Source organism: Ictalurus furcatus, chromosome 14, assembly GCF_023375685.1.
Source record: "Ictalurus furcatus strain D&B chromosome 14, Billie_1.0, whole genome shotgun sequence".
Lineage (NCBI taxonomy): Eukaryota > Metazoa > Chordata > Actinopteri > Siluriformes > Ictaluridae > Ictalurus > Ictalurus furcatus.
In genome coordinates, this window is record NC_071268.1 from 6,928,579 (window position 1) to 6,953,740 (window position 25,162).

Sequence of the window (25,162 nt, forward strand, 5' to 3'; positions counted from 1 at the left end):
GAATAAGCATTTTGAGCACTACTTTAAAGGTTCGCTCCATGCACTATACACACTAAAGGTAAAGATGTACACTTGAGGGAACCACCTGAGTGACAAATGCATGATTTAGTACCCTCTGTTTTGCTGAGAACGTAAAAATGCAGTACATATTCACAGACCTGTGTTTTGAATCAATGTACTTGTATGCAGTTTGGTTTCAGGTTTGTTACAGCTCAGATAAAATGACACAGCAGCAGGACTGACATTATTCTGAAAGGCACTGCACAACCCTTTTCTCTCTCCTAGTACACCATCGGGCATGATTTCACACCGAGAACAAATGATTTTCATCAAACATTAATCACTGACGTCACGGTGCAGGCGACGAGCCGCGCTCGCTCTGAGAGACGTAATCTTTGCTCATCTTGTGTTTGTGTCTTTGTGTGTTTTATCTCTACAGGGAGATGGACTGAGTTTCTCCAGTGTGCAGTGTGCAGAAGAATATCTGCTGCTCTCCTTTGAGCTCGCTCTCCCTTTGTTCTCGGACTGTTTCTGTCTCTCTTTTTTCACTCTCCTCTCCTGTCTGAGGTCTGATGAGGTCTGAGGGAGCACAGGCCCATGTGACAGCTTGACAAGCACGTGTATTCTGTCACCCATATGGGTCTGTGATCACACCCATGCCCCATGTTCCTCTCTGCTGTACCTTAAGCCTGTGCATGGAAAATGTTGCCTGTTTCTGTGGCTGAGTGAGTAAGAAAAACAGTGATGATCTAATCCTCAGCCCTAATTGGTGATGCAACATTGAACCAGTGCTTTCAGATCCCTCTCTAGAGAGCCAGACCTCAGAGCACTGGATGAAAAATAAAACACTTTCTCCATCCTGTGCAGAAAACCCAAAATCTCAAAGACAGAGCAAGAGAGAGAGAGAGAGAGAGATTGATTGATTGATTGAGATTTGATTCTCGCATGTTCTAATCCACACAACACATTTCTCCGAGTAGCAGTAAAGATTCTGGGTTTGAGGATTTCCATTTATGTTCACGTAGATTGTTGTGGCTTTATTAAAGGTGCAGTTGGTCAGATTTTAAACATGCTTCTAGACCAGTAAGACCTGTAACATATTATTTTAGAGATCATCAAAAAGAAAATCTGTGATTCAGAATATCAGCATGCAATGCACGTGGCTTGTCTCTTCATTTCAGACGTCTTTATTACATGTATATTTTCCCCAAACAGACCACTTCAGCTCTGCCTACGTTTTCCTAAATGGTATCTCACAACATCTGTGTGGTTTCATTAGAGTGTCTAAGGTAGGTTGGGTTTAAGACAAAAGGCTTCTGTTTTAATTTAAATCATGTTCACATTACAGGCAGCAGAGGGCTCTAAAATTACAAACTACTCCTTTAAAATATTTCTTATTTAGAAGGATGGACTCTCTCTAATCTTCATCCAGGAAAATAAATTGTGTGTAGCTTTAAAACTTGTTTGAGAACATTCCAGGTCATGTTTACATTATTTGTACCTCAGGGACCAAAAAATACTGTCCAGTACCTTTTTTTCCTACAGTGTATGGAAAACTCAAGTGAGACCTACTTAAAATTGGAACAAACTGACACACTGTATAAATACAGAATTATAATACATTATGTACAGTATTTTTATGCACATTGTGTACTATATGCACTCCTGATAAACACTAAACTCATCCTACAGACCTGTATAATATGAACAAATGTTTTCTAATTATTTATGTCTTACAAACAGTTTGCTTGTGGGATAAGTTTTGGTCTGTCAGATTTGAAAAACAAATATAATGACTCCAACGTATTTTTTTGGTAAATGATTCAATTACAAAACTGATTGTCAATGAAACGTCTTTGCGTGTTATAATAAACAAATGGTTGAAATCCTCCTTTATGTTTGTCATTAGTAACACAGCCGTGACACCTCATTAATAAATCAACAGTGCTGGTGATTTCTATGGTCACTTTTTATCGCTGTCATTATTATTACTATTATAATAAACTAATGTACTATCATGTTTTACTTTTCCATTTCAATATTAACTTGTGCTCTTGATTCTGTTTTGTATTCAGCAGTTATTAAGTACTTATTTAGCCTCTGCTGTAGTTGTGCCATTTTTTCCCTGTTGTGCATGATTTTAATTGCTGTGCAGTGTTCCGTTTGAGCTCTCATAGCACCTAATTTTTTCTTTAATTTTTTTACCCTCTGCAAAACTGGTGGTCCGGTTCATGTTCATTTTAATGCCCCCACATTTACCTAAAACCATGCCCCTGATTAATCTGACATATTGTGATTGGTCAGCGTCTAGCTCTTGTTCTTGTAGTTTAATAACATTGGTTAATCTGTCTTGTTAGCAAAAGCAGTATTGCAGAGGTAGGCAGTGTTGAATCTTTGTCGCTAGAGTTGATGACAGTGAAAGCGCCCACTAGGTGCTCTTACAGTTGACAAAAATGTGATGAAGTGCCCTAGGTGCTCTTCCAGTGGAGAACACATGATGCAGTGCCCTATAGTGTATGTCCCTATGTGTAAGGAAACATGAAGCACTGTAATGGATGCAGTTCCAGTGAAGAAAATGAGATGCAGTGCCTTGTAGTGTGTACCTATATGGCTGGGACTGAAGTTGGATGCACGGTGCGTGCTGTCTTCCTTCAGCTTGGTCCACCAGAAATGGAAAAAAAAAATCAAAACTATCTCAATGGAGAGGATGAGGAAATCGCAGTGTATCTTCTTGATATGTCCTTTCATCATGACTGCTGTTTGCGTGCAAAGGTACAAAAAAGAAAAGAAAAGAAGGAAATGAAAGAAAAAGGAAGATAGGATGTGAGGAAAGATGAAGTGCTGTAATGGGTTCCCTTCCGGTGGAGAATACGTGATGCAATCCCCTATAGGGTGTAACTACTCGTGAGGAAACATAATGTAGTGCCATAATGGGTTCCCTTCCAGTTGAGAATATATGATGCAGTTCCCTATAGGGTATACCTATGTGTGAGGAAAGAGGAAGTTTTATAATGGGTGGAGAATACATTATGCAATGCCCTGTAGGGTTTGCCTAAGTGTGAGGAAGCATGTTGTATTGTCATAATGGGTATCCTTCTAGTGGAGAAAACGAGATGCAGTGCCTTATAGGGCGTACCTACATATGAGGAAATATGAAGTGCTGTAATTGGTGCCCTTCAAGTGGAGAATATGTGATGCAGTACCCTATAGGGTTTCTCTAAATATGAGGAAACATGATGAAGTGTCATAATGGGTGCCCTTACAGTGGATAATACATGGTGCCCTATAGGGTTGTACTTATGTGTGAGGAAACATGATGTAGTGTCATAATGGGCACCCATCCAGTGGAAAATACATAATACAGTGCCCTAAAGGGGTGTACCAGTGTGAGGAAAAATGAAGTGTCATTGAATGTTCCCCTTTCAATGGAGAATCCGTGATGCAGTGCCATATAGGGTGTAACTACTTGTGAGGAAACATGATGTAGTGTCATAATGGGTGCCCTTTCAGTGGAGAATACATGGTGCCCTACAGGGTTGTACTCAGAGCTTAATTTGAGCCGGATCCTGTTCCGGCAGTTCCACCTCTAAAATATAGCACACCTGCGTTCCGGAACTTTTTTATGTGGATCCGGCACCTCTGCAGCTGGATGTAAAGTCTCTCACAGCAATATTATCAAAACAGTATAGATGCAATAGAAATGCTTAAATATTGCTAATAGCTTCTTTCACATAATGTAATTATTTAAAGTTCAAAGTTCACCTGAATTCGTTCTCACGAAGTGAAACCTACAGTCATGTAGCATGTGTTGTAGATGTCATAGCGAAAAGAAAACAGTTATCATTACCAGCATTTTTTAAGAAGAGTCCAAGAGTGCGAGCAGCAGCAGGTCACTGATGAAGCAACTCGGTGACCGTTACCACGACTAGCAGTGATAACGCTAGTGTGGAAAGTTTTTAGAAGCGCTTACGAGGCTAAACATTGTCATCCTGTGCATGGCTTTGAAAGTGAGATTGACTGCCCAGAATTAAATACAGTTAACAGCCCACTTACAGTCACGCAGGCTTTTAGGGAGTACAGGCACTCAAATAAAACTTCCAGAAGGACTGAGGCAGTTGTTGGCTACTGTGAATACCATACCGATCTCCAGTGGAGCGCGAGCGGGGTTTCTCCAAAATCAATCTCAATTGTCGTTCACATCGTGAATCCCTTCTCATCCCCACCATCGCGTCTCTGATGTTTTTGAACATCGTGGGTCCACCGCTTACAGAGTTCAATCCTGAGCCATTTGTGCGCTCATGGATACGTAAGGGACACAGGGAAGAGGAGGAGGAGGTCACTGACATGACAACTTTGTGGAATATTTTGTCTTAGGTAAGACGATTTGTTCTTGATTATGTTGTGCAGTTAATGTTTATTGTAAGTATGCATACTGTATGAAAAGTAGGTTTGTTTTCAAAGTGCTTTGGACAAATGTGTTTTGTAGCTAACTGAGGTGATGGCACATAAGCTGATAGAATGTGCAATCCATAAATGTTTCCCTTTGTACTGAGAACACTCACTGCTATTAAGTTCCTAATGCTATTACGTCGCTATACCAGTGTGATCAGTTACATAGGCCTACCTATCAGCATTGGCTACGTGAAATACTGGAAGCACTTTTACATGTCTGTAAGTTCGAGCACCTTTCACGTGCCCCACGACCTGCCAGATCACTACCCTCTTATTGTTCTGGGACCTGCAGATTTACAAATTAAGCACTGGTTGTACTCATGTTTGAGGAAGGCAAGGCACTTTTATTTCTAAAGCATGTTTAAAACTGCCACTACTGACCAAAGTGCTGTACAATCTAACAAAAATAGAAAATAAAACATGATGTAATGTCATAATGGGCACCCTTCTAGTGGAGAATCTGTGATGCGGTGCCCTAAAGGGGTGTACCTAAGTGAGGAACAATGCCGTGTCATTGAAAGGTCTCCTTTCAATGGAGAATCCATCATGCAGTGCCCTATAGGGTGTAACTACTTGTGAAGAAACATGATGAGTGGCACAATGGATGCCCTTCCAGTGGAGAATCCGTGATGCAGTGCCCTATACAGTGTAAATACTTGTGAGGAAATATGATGAAGTGTCATAATGGATGCCCTTTCAGTGGAGAATCCGTGATGCAGTGCCCTATAGGGTGTAAATACTTGTGAGGAAATATGATGAAGTGTCATAATGGATGCCCTTTCAGTGGAGAATCCGTGATGCAGTGCCCTATAGGGTGTAAATACTTGTGAGGAAACATGATGTAGTGTCACAATGGATTCCCTTCCAGTGGAGAATTCATGATGCAGTGCCCTATAGGGTGTAACTACCTGTGAGGAAACATGAAGAAGTGTCAAAACAGGTGCACTTCCAGTGGAGCAAATGAGATACAGTGTCACATAGGTTCCCCTACATACAAGAAAATGCGATGAAATGCCTTGTATCTGCTCTTCCCCTTTTTATGTTTTTGCCCCTGCCCCTCAGCCTGTGTCCATCCCTAACCACCAAATGTAGGCTATATGGTAAATATGAATGCTTGTCAGTGACTATAACTGGTTTTATTTTCTCAGCAGTCCATCCATAATGTAAAGTTTCAGTTCAGAGATGAAAGCGTTAGGCTCTACAGCACCTAACTCCGACCAATCAGAGCAGAGAACTTTCAAGCCGAGGGCGTGGTTTTTGTACGACAGCAAAACGTAACGTGTCCACACTCCTCAGTAGCGAGTCTACTCTTTGATCTTGAGGCTCGGGTGTGCGCATGCGCGTGAGTCGCGCTCGGCTTTACTGCACTGGCTGGGACTGAAGTTGGATGCGCGGCGCGCGCTGTCTTCCTTCAGCTTGGTCCACCAGAAATAATAATAATAATAATAATAAAAAAATAATCGAAACTATTGCAATGGACAGGATGAGGAAATCGCAGTGTATCTTCTTGATATGTCCTTTCATCATGACCGCTGTGTGCGCGCAAAGGTAAAAAAAAAAAAAAGAAAGAAAAGAACGTATAAAGGAAAGGAAAGAAAAAGGAAGATAAGGCATAATTAGGGTTTTTTTTGTGTGTGTGTGTGTGTTGTAGCGTTTGGATTTCCCCTCACTTGAGTATGTTAGTGTGTGTTTTCTGGAGAACATCTTAAATAAACGTTGCGTTTGTATTTTTTATTCCCGCAGCAGAGACCCTAGCAATATGCCTGTAGTGAAAGACACAGTGGACAGACTGATGAAGGGATACGATATCCGACTGAGGCCGGATTTTGGAGGTGAGGAAACAAAACGTGCATCTTGAATCATTTTTTTAATATGCATGTGATGATGTGCATGATGTGCAGTGACTTGTGGCAGGCAAACACTGTCAATTCATCCTCAAGCATGCATGAAGGCTACGCAGTGCTGGCATGAATTAATACATTCAGATTCACTGAACCCCCTTTTTATTTATTTATTTATCTATCTATCTATCTATTTATTTATTTATTTTTATTCATCAAATCAAAGCGGATTCGGGGGCTGACATGGAATCATTGCGCACTTTAACTTTACACATGCTGTATGACATGTCTATATTGACATATTGTACCATAACCCACCTGTTCTAGTCACAGTCTGGTTAACAGTTTCCACTGATGATGCTGAGGAGCTCCATTTCAGCCTGTGCATTTGCTCTGAAGCTACAATAAATAAATAAATAAATAAATAATTAAAAAAATGCCCGTGAATTACAGATTGCTGGTGACTTGGCTGCATTGTAAAGGGGATATAACCTAACTGAGGAATGATATGCATTTCCAATATTGTCCCATATTATTATTATTATTATTATTATTATTATTATTATTACAGGCTATCAATATCGTTTGTTTCGTTTTAGGGGCTCCGGTGGCGGTTGGCATGAATATAGACATCGCCAGCATAGACATGGTGTCCGAAGTAAACATGGTATGTAACAGTTTTTTTGTTTTGTTTTGTTGCTGTTGTTGTTGTTGTTGTTGTTAAACCAAAGCCTATATATTTACGCAGCTGATTAGTATGGGATGTCATGCGCTGGATCCTATAGCAGGCACCGTCATGATGATTTTGCACAAGTGTAGAAGTTCATTGGCATGCTGGAGTCTCTGCTCTGCGCTCAATTTGGATTCCAAACACGCGCGCGCACGCACACACACACACACACACACGCAGCACGCACAAGCACACGCACCCATGCTGCGTGTCCGATTGTCGTCGTCCCCCACACCCCCACCATCGGTAATGTGAAGCGTCACTAGTACGACCTCCTGAACGCATTGATTAAAAGACTGGATGGTGATATATAAATATATATATATATATATATATATATATATATATATATATATATATATATATATATATATATATATATATATTTTTCGGTGCAAATGTAGTTCAAGGTGATCCTGCTCCGTTCTCAAGGAGAACATGTCCACACACTCGTTCACGCACTCCTTGTACTGATCACAGCCTCACTGATGTGTTTGTAGATGCAGCCCATGATGATTTTGATGTTGTCATTCTGATATGGTCTCTTGAATACCTCAAATGTTCAAGCATCTAATTAAAACAGGACAAGCAGATAAAGTTGACTCGTGAAACAGCGTCCCCTGTTGGGCACACCTCACCCTTATGCTGTAATTAAAATGGAAAAATGCATGCCCTGAAATGAAAGATTGATGTGCCTCCGTTTTGAGCTTAATCATCATTTCAGCGTTTTTTTTTTTTTTTATGAAACAGCGATGAATCCCCAAGGCCATTCGTGACCGACAGTTCTGCCTTTTATTTACTAATAAATGAGCCGAAGTCAGTGATTTATTTTTCATGACAGCAGTGATGGGTAAACACAGCAGGGAAGTGCCTAATTAAAATATGTTTTATTAATGCTTCATTGAGGGTGCATTCGTTTGTGTGAGTTGCTGGTCAGTAGGAAACATAGCTGCAAGACAGGCAGGGCAACGGGCCAGTGTGGCCAACTCTTTTCAGGAGAAAGTATATTATGCGTGCTCGGAAAGTCACTAGACGTCACCAGACGACATCATAATCTAAAATATACATTCAGTGATGCTCATTAGGATATCAAAACCTGTTAAATGAGCAAGATGGTGCAGCGAGTAGTATCGATGCCTCACAGCTCCAGGGTCCCTAGTTTAATCCTGAGCTCGGGATACTGTCTGTGCAGAGTTTTTCATGTTCTCTTCATGTTCAAGCGAATTTGGTCTGGTTTCCTCCCATCTCCCGAAAACATCTTGGTATGTGAATTAGTGATTTGGTGCGACTGAGTGTGTGGATCAAGTGATGGATGGTGTTGTATCTCATGAGGCTAGGATACACCATGCTCCCTGGATAGGCTTTACCATGATCCTGACCAGGATAAAGAGATTACTAAAGATGAATGAATGAATATCATTTCAATCAAGGATGCAGACAAAATGAAGCATCGGTAGTAGTCAGGAAGTAGACATGATAACAATGGTGATTGGTTACTGGTTGATGGGAACAATGGCGATCAGTGATTATTTGTAGGGAACACTGGCAATCAGTTATTAATCATTGGGAGCACTGGCTATTAGTGATTGGCCTTTGGGAACAATGGCGATCAGTGATTATTCGTTGGAAACAGTGGTGATCAGTGATTATTCGTTGGAAACAATGGTGATCAGTGATCAGTCTTTGGGAACAGTGTTGATCAGTGATCAGGCATTGGGAACAGTGGTGATCAGTGATTGGTTGATGGGAACAGTGGTGATCAGTGATCAGTCTTTGGGAACACTGGTAATCAGTGATCAGTCATTGGGAACAATGGTGATCAGTGATTGGTCAATGGGAACACTGGCAGTGAGTCAACTGAACTTGCTCTCTGTACTCATCTAATCAGAGCTGTGATATGAGGTGTAGAGTTGCATCAAGTGCAGGACGGTCACTGAAGTCTGCTCAAAATGTTCCTATATTTGTTGATAAATAGGTCTAAAATGTTGCTAGCTTGGTAACACTGGCAGTGGCCCGGAGCGTTAAAATCCATAAGAATGTAAAATAATCAACATTAATGACCCCCTAAAACCCTCAACGCTAAATGTTCAACTATATCTCATCATGGCAGTGAAAGCTAAATTGTTGCCTTTATGCTAACTATGGTTACACAAGTCTCTAGCCAGCTGACAGAAATCTAACATTTTGTACTAGTTGCTGGTTAGTTTAAAGTTGTAATTTTAATTGTTTGTTGTTAGTTTAATTGTTGTCAGCTGAACAGTTTAGAAGTAGATAGTTAATGACTAGTTCCCAGCTAACAATTGTAGGTTAGCAAAATCTTTTTCTGAATATTACTTTTTAGTATAAATTTTAAATTTAGTTTTGAAGAACATTTAAATAGGTGTCTTGTGAAGATTTTTTAAAAATGTGTTTAAAATTACCTACAACACTGTAGCTATAAGGACATTAACTAGAATTTCTACAATGGTCATTCCTGATAACATTGTGATGGCTTTGTGAAACCTTTATCACATGGATGTTATGGGGATGGATGGATGGATGGATGGATGGATGTTATCTATGAAATACTATATCCCAACCTTAGAGCTTGTTAAATATTTACCCTATGTTATAATAATATGCTCTGTTAGCTGGGTTTATATTTAGTTTAAGTTTTGGCACTGGTTTCTACAGTCATCTTTGTCATGGTTTTCATGGTTACTATCAGAAGTGCCAAGCTATTATTTTAAAATATGGTTCAAAGAAGTAAAAACAAGATTATCTAAATATATTTCCTATTACCCCTGTACTACCGCTAGATAATTTCAATGAGAATGAGATAGTTTTCTAAAGCAAGGAAGCTACCTTCTGCCGTAAAGTTAGCAAGGTTTTTCCATTCATGTTAAATCATAAAACGTACTGCTAATTGTTGAGTGCGCTAGCTAGGCTAAGTGTAACAGGCTACAGGCTGTGTCTTAAGAGTTAGTTAGCTAACAAGCTAGCACTCACCATAGCAGACAAGATGTTGTATAATTGATGTATTTTGTACCCAACTGAAAGCTTAATGCATTGTATATCTAAATTCACTTAGCTGTCACAACATTAAAACATACCAATGTTTCTGCGATTTGTTATCCTTCTATAACTCCAACTTCCAACCTCCTTTTCATAAAGGACTACCGCATGCAACAAGCTATGAATATAAACAGTGTATGCATATTGATTTAGGTGACATTTTGTACGGCTGTCTGATCCCATAAATATATCTAGGTGTTTTCTGAAGCATGAAAGTCCAATTTCAGTTAAAACACGTTCATGTTGTGTAACTTTAATGATAATATAGTGCTGGGGGGAAAAAATAGGACAGGAGCCAGTGTTTTCTGCTGTAGCCATCTTCAGTATTTTTTTTTTTTTTTAGCCAAGTAAGCCGAGAGGAGCTGTAAAACGAAACACTTGGGCTTTTTATAGCATGCTCGGATATAAGACGGCATATAACAATACAGAAAAGGAGCATTAACACACGAATTGTAACAAGCTTAAAGTACTGCTAATTAAAAGTACATAATACCATAACATAAAGACGTCTTATCAGAAAATTTTAAGTGCTTATACAAAAAACCAAAACAAAAAAAAAATTCCATGAGATGTAGGTCTTATATTACTAGGTTTCTATGCAGGGAATATTACATTATGAAATTATCAAGCTTACTTAATAGATGTGGTAATTATGGTCAGAAATGTTAAAAGGCTTTCAGGCCTGCACTCAGAGTCTAGAAATACTGCAAGCTAGTCTACAGTGAAATCCCATTTATCATTATTATTCTGGTAATGCTTCTGGTAATTGGTGCTATTTCTCTGTACATGCTGAGCTTGTTTAGCTGTTTAACATCTATTCGATTAAGTCAGCTACCCCATTTAACATAACCCCGAGATAGAATTCTTTCCGTAGGTCCATGTTTTTTTTTTGTTGTTGTTGTTTTTTATTTACCTGTCTGGAAATCAGACCTTTTTTTTGGCTTGCTCGATTTGATTGAATCAATGATTGTATATATTAGTGGACGTTGTAACAGGGAGTCGAAAGTGAATCCAAAATCTCTCTCCCTCTAGTGGCTGGCTGCAGTACAGCTTTTACCCCACCCATTCCCATGTTACTGAATGGGATCCAGGACAGATTTCTATTTGAAGTTACATCTGCACAAATAATTTTCAGGAATAATCTTTCATTTTTTCAAGTTCGGTTGACCTTTATATCTCCCCCATTATTTTTCCTTACAATAAATGTGTTTTGTAAGAGTTATTAAGAACAAAAGGGCATGGTTGATGATGTGATTGAGATGGCTTCGGGAGCCTCTTGGATGTGCGTGCACGGACCTGAATCTCTGGACAGTTCTTTATCAAAGCCATGTCATGTTTTGCTGTAAACTGTTCTAACAGACCCATAGTAGTGAGTTCTTTGTAGTTGTTTAAGCTAGCTTGTTGTACTGATATTATAACTAGCAAAACAAAGTGAGTGAGTGAAGGGATGGCATCAACAAATGCATAAATTTTTTTCTCTCCAAAAAAATAGCTTGTGTTTAGTGTAAATGTTGACTGCTGTTTATATTTTCAGTTGATACCTTACATTAGTTACTTATACTTACATTACTTTAACTAAAATGATGGATAATGTCAGCTCGCTAGCAAATAGTAGCTCAATCAGTCATGACTCAAAGCTCTAAAATCTTTTCTTCACAATGGTAGTAATCAATATACCTGTGATCAATATACAGTTTAGCATTTTACATATTAATTAATAACGCTGTACTTACTACTTTGAGTTAGCCAATGAGCCAGTTAAGTTGCATGTACACTAACATGGGCAGACCCACTGTCCACCTGGCCGTATCTACTGAGCATGCTTTGGCTACGAGTCTCTACTGCGCAGACTCACAATTTTTGCTAGATGGTGTCTCCCATTTAGACTCCAAAAAGGCTTGACAAACACACAACACACAATACCACCATGTTGTCCACTCATGCAGGCCCCTCCAAAAGTATTGGAAGAGCAAGGCCAATTCTTTTGTTTTTGCTACACTCCAGAGACATTTGGTTTAAGATCAAAAGATGAATACTGAGGCGACAGATCAGAATTTCATATTTTCTTTCCTGATATTTACATCTTGATGCATTTAACAAGTCAGTACACGGCACCTTTTGCTTGAACCCACCCATTTTACAAGTGATCAAAAATATTGGAACATGAGTGTTTGTTTTTTTTTTTTGCTGCCCAGGTGTGCCCTGTTAGATTGATTGTGTAAATAATTAATAGCTCTGAATGTCTACTCTTGGTTTGAGGACTAGGTTTCACCTGTGAAGAATTAATTTGTTGTTTATAAGGATAAACCAACATGAAGACCAGAGAGCTGCCTGTGGGAGAAAAACAAGCCATTAATATGCTGAGCAAAAAGGGAAAATCTATCAGAGCCATTGCAGAAGCATTGGGCATAGCCAGTATAACAATCTGGAATGTCCAGAAAAAGAAATAAACCACTGGTGTCCTAACAACCAGACACTGAATGGGTCGGCCAAGGAAAACAACATCAGCTGATGACAGAAACATTGTGAGAGCTGTGAAGAAAAACACAAAAACAACAGTCAGTGACATCACCAACAACCTCCTTAGGGCAGGGGTGAAGGTATCACAATCTGCCATTTGAAGAAGACTTCAAGAGCAGAAATATAGAGGCCATTCCACAAGATGCAAACCACAAGCAGTAAGAATTGGAAAGCCAGGTTGGATTTTGCAAACAAATACAGAGATGAGCCACAAATGTCCTGGAACCAACATGAACCTCTAGCAAAGTGATGGAAAAGTCAAATTTTGGAGAAAGAAAGGATCTGCTCGTGATCCAAAACATACTAGGTCATTGGTCAAGCACAATGGAGGTGGTATCATTGCTTGGGCTTGCATGGCTGCTTCTGGATCGTGCTCACAAATCTTTATTGATCATGTAAATCATGATAGTAGCAGCAGAATGAATTCACAAGCCTACAGAAACATTCGGTCTGCCAATTTACAGAGAGATGAATCCAATTTACTTGGGAGGAACTTCATCATGCAGCAAGACAATGACCCAAAACACACTGCCTACTCAACACAGGACTTCATCAGGGTAAAAAAATAAAAAGTAGAAGCTTTTAGACTCGACAAGTCAATCACCAGACCTTCACCAGACCTGAAAAGGAGACTGAGGGGAGAAACCCCTGAAAACAAACAACAATTGAAAGAAACTGCACTACAAGCCTGGAAAAGCATCACAAAAGAAAAATACAACAGTTTTGTGATGTCACTGGTACACCAGCTTGATGTGGTCATTGTGAGCAAGGGATGTGCAACCAAATATTAAGTGTTGTTTACTTTAAGACTATCCGTTCCTATAGTTTTGCTCACTTAAGAGTTGTGTGTTCTGCCACCAAAGGTGCCAAGTTGTGTTAACACATCTAGATGTAACTATGAAAGCTGAAATTCTGATCTATCATCTCTAATTCATCTTTTGAACTCAAACCCAAATATCTTAAGTGCATAACAAAAACAAAAGAATTGGCCGTGCCATCCCGATACTTTCAGAGCAGACTGTATATACAGTCATTGGATTGAAACATTCAGTCTCAGGAACCTTCCTTGAGACCATGACCAGACTTGACCCACTAAGCGTTTAACTGTAAGGGAAATAGTAAGAAGTAAAAAGCAATCTGGATACATAGCTGTGGAAGCTTTATTTAAAAACCAGTCACCGTTTCATAACAAACTTTGTATTTCAATTAATAATAATTGATAATTAGCTGATAAGTTAAATTAAATCCAGCGTATTGGTGAAGAGAAAACACTTAAACGTGCCATGCATTGGGAAGTTGAGAATCATTGGATTAGATGTAGAAGCCTTCAAACCCTTTCCAGTATAAAATAAAGTTCCCCAAATCCCTTAATGATTGCAGCACAGCTTTATTTTATGAAAGAAATCCGACCATTCGAATTTTAGGCACGTTAAGCAAATACAAGTTGTGCCATCATGCAGTATATACTAGTTATTTATTAAAGCTTTTTCTGTCTCAATATTTAACCCCCCCTAAAAGACAAGGTGTGCAATTTGGCTAAACTAACATTTTCAATTGATGCAACTCTAGAAGATTCTTCTGACTTGGACTCCTGTAAGTGGCTAAATGATCAATGATCCTAAGCGGTGACCCAGCCTGCAATGACTGGACATACAGTATCTCACAAAAGTGAGTACACCCCACACATTTTTGTAAATATTTGATTATAACTTTTCATGTGACAACTCTGAAGAAATGACACTTTGCTACAATGTAAAGTAGTGAGTGTACAGCTTGTGTAACAGTGTAAATTTGCTGTCCCCTCAAAATAACTCAACACACAGCCATTAATGTCTAAACCACTGGCAACAAAAGTGAGTACACCCCTAAGTGAAAATGTCCAAATTGGGCCCAAAGTGTCAATATTTTGTGTGGCCACCATTATTTTCCAGCGCTGCCTTAACCCTCTTGGGCATGGAGTTCACCAGAGCTTCACAGGTTGCCACTGGAGTCCTCTTCCACTCCTCCATGACGACATCACGGAGCTGGTGGATGTTTGAGACCTTGTGCTCCTTCACCTTCCGTTTGAGGATGCCCCACAGATGCTCAATAGGGTTTAGGTCTGGAGACATGCTTGGCCAGTCCATCACCTTCACCCTCAGCTTCTTTAGCAAGGCAGTGGTCGATTTGGAGGTGTGTTTGGGGTCGGTATCATGCTGGAATACTGCCCTGCGGCCCAGTCTCTGAAGGGAGGGGATCATTCTCTGCTTCAGTATGTCACAGTACATGTTGGCATTCATGGTTTCCTCAATGAACTGTAGTTCCCCAGTGCCGGCAGTACTCATGCAGCCCCAGACCATGACACTCCCACCACCATGCTTGACTGTAGGCAAGACACACTTGTCTTTATACTCCTGACCTGGTTGCCGCCACACACGCTTGACACCATCTGAACCAAATTAGTTTATCTTGGTCTCATCAGACCACAGGACATGGTTCCAGTAATCCATGTCCTTAGTGTGCTTGTCTTCAGCAAACAAATTGCGGGCTTTCTTGTGCATCATCTTTAGAAGAGGCTTCCTTCTGGGACGACAGCCATGCAGACCAATTTGATGCAGTGTGCGGCGTATGGTCTGAGCACTGACAGGCTGACCCCCCACCCCTTCAACCTCTGCAGCAATGCTGGCAGCACTCATGCGTCTATTCCCAAACACAATCCCTGGATATGATGCTGAGCACGTGCACTCAACTTCTTTGGTTGACCATGGCGAGGCCTGTTCTGAGTGGAACCTGCCCTGTTAAACTGCTGTATGGTCTTGGCCACCGTGCTGCAGCTCAGTGTCAGGGTCTTGGCAATCTTCTTATAGCCTAGGCCATCTTTATGTAGAGCAACAATTCAGTTTTTCAGATCCTCAGAAAGTTCTTTGCCATGAGGTGTCATTTTGAACTTCCAGTGACCAGTATGAGGGAGTGTGAGAGGGATGACACCAAATTTAACACACCTGCTCCCCATTCACACCTGAGACCTTGTAACACTAACAAGTCACATGACACTGGGGAGGGAAAATGGCTAATTGGGCCCAATTTGGATATTTTCACTTAGGGGTGTACTCACTTTTGTTGCCAGTGGTTTAGACATTAATGGCTGTGTGTTGAGTTATTTTGGGGGGACAGCAAATTTACACTGTTACACAAGCTGTACACTCACTACTTTACATTGTAGCAAAGTGTCATTTCTTCAGTGTTGTCACATGAAAAGATATAATCAAATATTTACAAAAATGTGAGGGGTGTACTCAGTTTTGTGAGATACTGTATATACTTATATCATAGAAATTCAAATACTTGAGAGAATCAGAAGGCATACAAGTTTCTAGATGCTAACAACTTTGTTGTTTGTGGGCACGTTCAAGAGAACATGGCACTGAAAGCTGAGGTACTGCCAAGATAAATGCAATAAACTCATTTGTTAGCTAAACAGAGTAAGCTGACGCGTATCTGTTATAGGCAACTCCTCAGCAAGAACGTGACCTAGCTAGCTTTATCTACTGTTAGCTAACTAGTGTTTTGATATACTGTAGCTTTTAGGCAAGCTACATGCTATAGGTTTATTACAGCAATCTAAATGAGGTATGTAAGCCTGTTAAATGCTTAGTTAGCATGCCAACTTCAGTGACATGATAGTTAGCTGCTTAGCTGAGATGAAATGGGCACTAGAAAGACAGAGCTCCTCGGACCAGTTATCCCTCCGAATTAGCTTTAACTGCAACCATCTTTTGATGGCTTGGAAAGGTGTCCAAATCCATAATATAGAGTAAAAATGAATGTGTTTATGAACACCTTTCCAATTCTGAAACCTAACAGCACAACATGATGCTTTGTTTTTGCCCCAAGGAGGCCCTGATGATGTCAGAGTAACACATCTGATTATTTTATAAGTCAGGGGTGCTTGAATACTTGGATTTTATTAACTTAGTTCTTAATAACCAAATTCTTAGGACCCTCTGCTGTGCATAGTTAGATTCTTATCAGTTAATTATTTTGCCCTTAATGAGGTGGGTTATTTAATGTTAAGAATAGAACTTCGAACTGTACAGGGCCGAGGGTGCACAGAACTGGAGCTAAGACCCCATGTTAATAATATCCGAGTAATCAAAGTTTAAGCGACTCCACTTTGATTTACTCCACTTACTGTAAGTCTGAGTTATCGGTGCCTATGCTGCAAAAAAAATAAATAAAAAAAAATTAGCAAGTGAAAATATCTTAAAATTGATCTAATGTTTCCTATTAAATAATTACAATAAATCAAATGTATGATTATTAAATGTACTTCTAGACATTAAAAAACAAAACAAATTTCACGCTTTAAATAGTCTTGTCCTAGTGCTTCTGGAAACAAGCACAATTAGCTTCCGTTATAAGACATTTGAAAGGTTAAAATTGGTTAAAAAACATCCAAAAACAAGCTGATTGATCTCATATTTGATTTCTGGTGATCTCATAATAAGAAATATTATAAATTAGCCCATATTCAAGATATTTTTCACTTGCTAAAATATCACGTTCTTGCGGCGTAACTGATGGTCACGCAAAATCAACGTTAGAATGATTCAAATGTGGTGGACAAGTAGAACAGCACAACAGGACCTGATATATACAGTAAGTGACACTGCAGGTCTCGTTTGAGCTGGTTTTGAACTGAAATGGAGGAATGGGATTTGTTCCTATGACTTGTGTAGCTGACACTCGGTGGGGTCTGACATCATGCAACCTCTCTGAAGATGCTTCGGTAGCGGTGTGTCGAATTTCTGGGTGAGATCTGAAGTCTAGAAAAATGATTTTTGTTTCCATTTTATGATACTTTTATTATTACAATATTTATTTGTTTATTTTTTGCTGAACAGACTTTTCCTAAGTTGAGAAACGGAGAACACTTAGCATTAAATGACAATGGGGTCAAAACCTTTAGATTGACTTTTTTTTTTAGTTAGTGTTCTCTTTTCTGAGTGCCGTACATTTGGTTTGTACCTCCTTAACACGCTGGTTCTCTCTTTCGCTCTCTCTCCCAGTGGATCATGTGAGGAACTCATTAGTCTTGTGTGATGCTTTAGCGCCATACAGCTGGATGGCCTCCCAATTAAGAGCAGAACAAATGCTGTAAGTGTTGGGAGAGCCATTTAGTTCTCGGGTGCAATGTTTCAGACCACTGCAGTGCTCTCTCTATTTCTCTCTGTCTCTCTGCCTTATGAAAAATTGTTTCATTTTTGGCAAAGGTAGTCCTCCATGACCAAAGGTCAGCCATGTCGTCGGGCGGTGTTAATCCTTGGGCCATACTCTGTTTTGTGGTGGCTATTTTTGGACAATGTGACCTTCTGCTGAATCACATGAGTTTTGGGAACACAAATAGAATGTTGTAATATCACAATTGAACTCCTGGTACATTCTCATGATCTAGGGTTCTCGTGGAGATCCGGTACGTTCTCCTTTCCTGATGGATGCTCTTATTCAGGAGGAATCCCCATTGTTTTAGTGCCACGATAAAGGGATGTGCTGAAAACAGGATCCTCTGAAATCCTAATTAATCCCTTTTAAAGGAAGAAAGGTCCAAATAGACTTGTCCTAGCTTGTAGGGTAAATAATTACCAGGGCGGAAATGTTGCCTTTATTGTGATCATTATCTTGACGAGCATTAATTCCTTATGTGAATAAGAGGTGTGGCTGTATGTTAGGCCAGCAGATCCCTGACTGCGAGCTGAGAAAGACACATTGCTGGGATTTGTGCATATTCTGGGCACAATGTCAGTAATTGTTGATCAGTATTTCTCAGTGTGTGCTTTTTTTATCTGATCCCGTTCAACTCCGGATGAAAAAGAAAAAAAAGAAGTCTCGTTATTTTTACTTACGGTTGCTATGACAACGCCTCTCTACTGAGAAAATGTGTGTTTTAAGTTTACTCATCTCTGGTAGATAGCCTGTCTTTCTGAGTGTTTGATTATTGAATCTCGCTCAGATGGTTTTGGGGTTTTCTCTTTTGTTTTTCCTATAGCATATACCGTTTTGTGTTGTATTTACATCACATATTACTTAATATTACATATTACATCATGTTTACATAAGTGTGTTATAATTTAATGGCTGTGTGCACTGATTGAACAGCATCCATTTTGCAGTTTTACTGCCAAAGAAAGCTAGTTATTAAAATAAATTTGATTTGTAAGTCACCGATATTAACAGATAACAATGAATGAGGAGCAGACAAGTTTAAAATAATCATACTTTTGATAAACAATTAAAAAAATATATTATTAAAGACTAGACACAGAATACACAGACTGAACACAGTTGTGAGCCATTATAGAAGAGGTATTCCTCCTGTACTGTACATATGCACAATTTATACTTTTATTGCTCCTGGTTTAGAGCTAATAAAGTGACTTGTATTCCTGCTACACAATTACAAAGAGTAGCTATAACAGTTCAATTAAGACGTTTTTTTGTCACGGCCATAGCAAAACATTGATTTTGCGTTTCTGAGGCAATCAGGATTGGGGCTGAAATATCCTGGGATTCAATAAAATTTATAATGCCATCAGTCTTCTCAAGTGCCATTGAACACCAGCCACAAAACAGCCCCAAAGCATCAATGAACCACCTCCACATTTTACACCTAGTTTGAGGGCTTTTTCTTCTAAAGACGCCCCCTTGTCTGCCAAACGTGCTGACTAGGGGTGTAACGATACACTCTGGTCATGATTCGATTCAATTCATGATACTGGCTTCATGATTTTGATAAAATTCTCAGAATAGTTTGAACAAACTTTGAATGAAGAAAAATGATAACTGAAAAGACTATTTCTGAATCATAAACAATGTAAAACAATGTGCATTTTGTTCTGTAAACTAAAACTAAATAAAGACAAAATTGCTATGAACAGAGATTTTATATAGTAAACAATATTTTATATTGTAAGCAAACTGTTCTACAGGTTCATCATATCTTAAAATATATTTTTTTTAAATGATATATTTTGATTGTATAAACAAAGAGTCTGACCTTGTTACTTTGAAAATGATCAACTGAAAAATAATGCTCTTTGTAGCAGAAATAGAGCTCCAAAGTCGGTTAAAAGGCCTGATTTCTAAGGCCTTTGGTGTTATTTGAAGTTACTGAAGAGGTCCTGTAAACGTATAATGTAAAATGCATGTGGATTGTCGCAATCCGGAACTATCGGACTTCACGACAGGCTCCCTACGAAACAACGAGACCATGTGACCAGGGTGCTTTCTATATTTTAATGCTAGGGGTTGTCAGGGTGTCAGGATTTATCGTTATACCCCTATTGCTGATGGTTGTCATTGCTGCAAAGTTAGATTTTGTTCTCATCTGATCACAACACATTATTCCAATTGTAGTGTCAATGATGCTTAGTAATGACTTTCAAACAACTTGCTATTAGGGAAGTGGCGTCTAATGGCTCATTTTCAAACCTATATAAAGTGTGTAATGATGAAACTCTGAACTTTGTAAGTGTACCCTGCATTCACATTAACGAGCGACAAAACAACAGGTTTTAGAGACAGTAGCAAGAGACAGTGTGACAAGTGACATATGAGTTGAGATTTCCTCAACTCTATGGAAATTAAGGTATGATGTGGTAACGTGTAATATGATCCCAATGACTTCCTCAAGTGAATGATTTCTTGGACCAATCATATGGCATATGTGGTATGGCATGTTATAATTTCATGTTACTATATGTTTCCTGAGCCAAGACAATTTCGACTTTATAAGAGGTCATTTCAAAATAATAGCCAACAGACAGATTCATTTCAGATTTTATTTATTATTTCAGATTTTCAGTGGGTCAAAGGTTTACATACACTTAATTAGCATTTTTATGGAATTGCCTTTCACACTTGGTGCAGCCTTTCACAAGCTTCTCACAATATTTTGCTGGAATTTTTTCCTTGCTCAGCCATGCCTTTTCAGTTCAATCAGGGATTCAGTTCAATCAAGGGCTTTGTGACTGCCACTCTAATACATTCACTTTATTGTCTTTAAGCCATTTGTTCACAACTGTGGAGTTATGCTTAGGATCACTGTCCTGCTAGAAGACCCAGTTGTGACCAGGTTTGAACTTTTTGATGTATTGAAGTGTTGCTTCATTATTTCTAGATAATCCTCCATTCTTATGATGCCATCTACTTTCTGAAGTGCAGTATCTTTTCCAGCAAAACACCCCACAACATGATGCTGCCACGCCCATGCTTCACAGTTGGGATGGTGTTCTTCAGATTAAAAGCCTCCATACATAGCGCTGATCATGGCCAAAGAGTCTTGGTGATCACCTGCAAAGTTCAGTCTGGCATTTTTTTGCTGGTCTCAGAATAGGGGCTCCTTCTTAGGTTGAGAGTCTTTCAGGCCATGGTGATATTGGACTCTCTTAATGGTGGATGCACATATTGATTCTTGATTAAATTGATTAACTTGATACGCAAGTAAATTGTATTCTGTAGTAAATTGTGTGCTGTAAGCTACACATTTAGGCTACAACCCATTCTCGTTGGAACTAAAAGTGCTGGATGGACGGTACACGCTCCCAAGTAGTGCTCTTTACACCCCCACAAGAGACAAACTATAAGCGACAAGAGCGACTTGTTGCTCGCTAGTGTGAACACAGAGTTATTTCCATCCTTTACCATCCTCCTCACTGTGCGGAGGGCGGACAGTATCCTCATGTGTCCAATTCCCTGGCAAACGTCCAGCTGTTCCGACTGTTGATTTTTTTAAACTAAGGCTGTGATTGTGCTTAATGGTATTTTGCTTAGTGCTGCTTAGTATTTTTTTTATATCAATTACCTTTCTGCAGGTCAACAGTCAACTGTATTCAACTGTCTGTTTGATTTTCCCCAAGCTGATGGATTTTATTTGTGTACAACTGCAAACTTTCTGGAGACAGAGACCAATTTTTTTTTCTCAAGGATGGCAATTTATTTGCATTATGTTTAAATTTAAGTTGTTTAGAGTGACGCTGCGGTACAGCGGGTAGTAATGCCGCCTCAGAGCTTCAGGATCGAGTTACTGTCTGTGTTAAGTTTCACATGTTCTTCCCAGGGCCTTGTGGGTTTCTCTGGATTTCCTCCTACCTCCAGAAACATGTTAGTAGGTGGATTGGTAACTCTAAATTGGTTAAAATGTTGGACTACTGATGAGTAGGCCATGAGTTCAAATCCCAGCATTGCAAAGCTGGCATTGCTGGGTCCTTGAGCAAGGCTCTTAACCCTCAATTTCTCAATTGTGTAAATGAGTAAGTCGCGCGGAAGTGTAAGTCGCTCTGGATAAGGGTGTCTGCCAAATGCCATAAATGTAAATGTAAACTGGCTGTGTATGTGTATATTGCTCTGCAATGAACCTCATGCCTGGTGTTCCCCAGACTCTTGGCCAGGATAAAGCAGTTATTTTCAATGAATGACTGAAACTCAAAGAGAAATTTGGAGTATGGTATATAAATTTTTATTTACAACAATTTGTTGATAATTCTATTGAAGGGTGCCAATAATTCTGTAGCTGAGTATTAATTAAATAACACTTGCATATGATAAATTTCACAGACCTCATTGTTCAAAATGGTTTAATTTCTGTGAAATGTGTTTGGTCTAAAAAAGCTAACAAAGCTATCCAATCTCCGAATCAGAAATTTTTCTTCACACATTCCCAGTGTTTGCGAACTGTTATAGTTTAACCTTAAAGCTACCCAAGAGAATGAAGTGACAGTCGGTTTTCACATGTTAATGTGTCATCTCTATTTAGGAAATTAGGCCGTTTTATTCAAATGTGCTAAAACAACAGTAAAGCACAATCTCCCACGTGACACTTAGGGGGGGGGGTGAACGGGCAGGACAAAACCATTAGTTCTTACAAGTTTGTTCATCTTCTCTCTTTACAACCTGCATGATTTCGACTCATGCTTGACCAGAGACTTGGGAGGGTTCTGCATTGTGACAAATTAATGAGGTCTGCCAATCCCACTGCAGGAGAAGAAACAAACAGAGGTGGGCTGCTTACAGCAAATATAACTATGTGGTCGAGTACAGCTTGGAGACAAACCAGTTTAAACATGTACTTATACCATTTTATGTTTAATTTTGGGATACTTTTAGTTAAAAAAAAAAAAAAAAGATGTGCTTTATTGGCATAACTAAATGTACAGCATATTTAAGTTATTCTTCAATTATTCCGTATATGATGTGGATGCCAAAAATGAAACCTTATTTTGAGTTTCTTTTCTTTTTTAAAAAAAATTCAAAGTTCACATTCAGAGAGATGTGCACTTTTATCTTGATACTTTCCACCAGTTATGACTACATCCTCTGTTTTATGTATTATATATTGACCCTTCTGGCAAGAAGGCACTTAATTTTTACTAGCAGGATGTAGAGCTTCTGTGACTTGGAGTGTAGATCAACTAGTGCACAGAAATTGAGAGAGAGAGAGAGAGAGAGAGAGAGAGAGAGAGAGAGATTAGGTCTACACACTATAATGCCAACACCTAGGTCTGATTTATATATTTAATTTGGTTAACTAGGAAAACCATGATAATAAATAATAACGTATTACAGCATGTAAAAGATGTAAACGTTATGAAGGGGTGATGGCACGGTGTACTGCGCAAAAAGTGCCGACTGTGCAGCAGCGAGTCTGATAGCTCTTAGATTTGGGTTCTGCCACATTAAATGGAGATGTATTCACAGAGTGTATGCCTTCAATAGGACTGCCCTGACAAATTACTCTGTCACTCTGTCACCGTCCCAGCACGAGCTATTTATCCGCAGAGCAGTTGGCACGGGGAGAAGTGTAATGCCGTTTCGGACCGTGGCATTTTCAAAATACATGCAGGCAATGCAGCAGAGATGTGTCAGAGGTGTGTATAAATAAACCTGCAATTTTTTGTGTTTTTTAATGTTACAGTTGAATATGCAGAGGATAATAGTAGAGTAGAAGTATTATACTAATGCATTTCATTGTATCTAGTTGGAGGATTATAATACTACTTTCTTCTTACACTTCCTTTGAAAGAGATGGTGTTGTAGCTTTAACTGCTTTTCACTTCATTTCAATGTATACATGTGACAGATCCTGACTGACAATGGAGCCAACTGTGGTACAAATGCTGCACATATTTCCATCAAATTCCCAGAAAAATAAAAAAGAATTGAGTGCTAAGCACTCAGAACTGATCAGAGTTGAACTCATTTTGTACCACAGCGCTCTTGAATCTGATTGGTTGATTATAGGGTTGTTGTAATACCATTAACATATCTTACAATACTATTTCATCTGAAGTAAGTAGTATCATGATACCACACGATATTGTGTTAATTCATAATTCAAATCTACAAAATGAACCAAAATTTACAGAAATACATAGATATAAATAAAAACATACAAACCAGATGTTCCTCTGAATATGTTATTAATGAGAATGAATAACTGGCTATTTGGAAAAACTCTAGAACAATCATACAATTGGCAAGCAACTAATTCAATGTGCCACATTTTTCATTTACTGTTCCCTAGAGCGATGAAATCATGCAAGTGAAAATTGTCCTCGGAGTACTAAAAATGAACACAACATTAGGAATAAATAACTGAATTTAAAAAACGAACTCCAAAAAAAGAAATCATAAAATTGGGAAAGCTCACTTACTCACTAACTAGCAAACACGGCTATATGTTATTATTTACACATGGCGGTTAGCATAATGTTAGCTCTCTTACTAGCAAACACGGCTAATGTTATTTACACACAGCGGTTAGCATAACATTAGCCAGCTTACTAGCTAACGGGACAGAATAAGGTAAAGAATTTAGGTTAAATGAAGAGTCACTAACCTTTGTGTATTCTGCAAAAGTAGTGTCATTTTAGCGAAAATATTATTAACTGCCACACATACAACATTACTTATTTATTACGGCAATATTTTGAAGCTTTAGTATCGTGATACAACCATAGTACCAATATACCGTGCAACCCTAGTAGATATAATTCCCCCAAAATGTGTTCAAGAAAAATGTATCATTGTTGATATGCTGGTGTTTTCTTTAAGAAGATGTTTATTTGGAAGCTGTCAGCACTTTGTACAGTTTGTTTAGGTATGTTCTCTAACAAACTCTGGGTTCTCCAAGGAACAGGCGGATTTATATTGACAATTTAAATGGACACAGGCCAACTTCATTCAACTAATTATGTGACTTCTGATGGCAACTAATTTGTGGGTTTCACCCAATTTATGGAGGGGGAGGGATTGGGGTGTGTGAATACGTATGCAATCACTTTCATATTTGATTTCTTTATATTGATTTCTCCCCCACATCAGTGTTATTGGCTATATATATATATATATATATATATATATATATATATATATATATACATTTATGGCATATAATCCCAATTAAGTCCATTTCAGTTTCAGGTTGTAACAGTACAAAATGTGGAAAAGTTCAAGAGGGGTGAATACTTATGCAAGCTAATGTAAAACTGATTTAACAATACATTACTGGTTATAATATACAATATATATA

General features: G+C 38.8%; 1 protein-coding gene across 5 annotated transcripts in view; it reads left to right on the forward strand.

The window, feature by feature from the left end:
• The first annotated feature begins 5,917 nt into the window (after positions 1-5,917).
• gabrb2a (gamma-aminobutyric acid type A receptor subunit beta2a) overlaps positions 5,918-25,162 on the forward strand; it is a 77,486-nt gene continuing 58,241 nt past the window's right edge. For 4 of the 5 annotated variants that reach the window (XR_008387649.1, XR_008387648.1, XM_053641299.1 and 1 more), the window contains exons 1-3: positions 5,918-6,000; positions 6,196-6,284; positions 6,893-6,960. Coding sequence is in view for 3 of the 5 variants with exons in the window: in XM_053641299.1 (XP_053497274.1) it covers positions 5,927-6,000; positions 6,196-6,284; positions 6,893-6,960 (231 nt within the window). In the remaining 2 variants the exon portion in view is untranslated. The remainder of the gene's footprint in view (positions 6,001-6,195; positions 6,285-6,892; positions 6,961-25,162) is intronic. The other variant, XM_053641300.1, reaches the window with a different exon arrangement.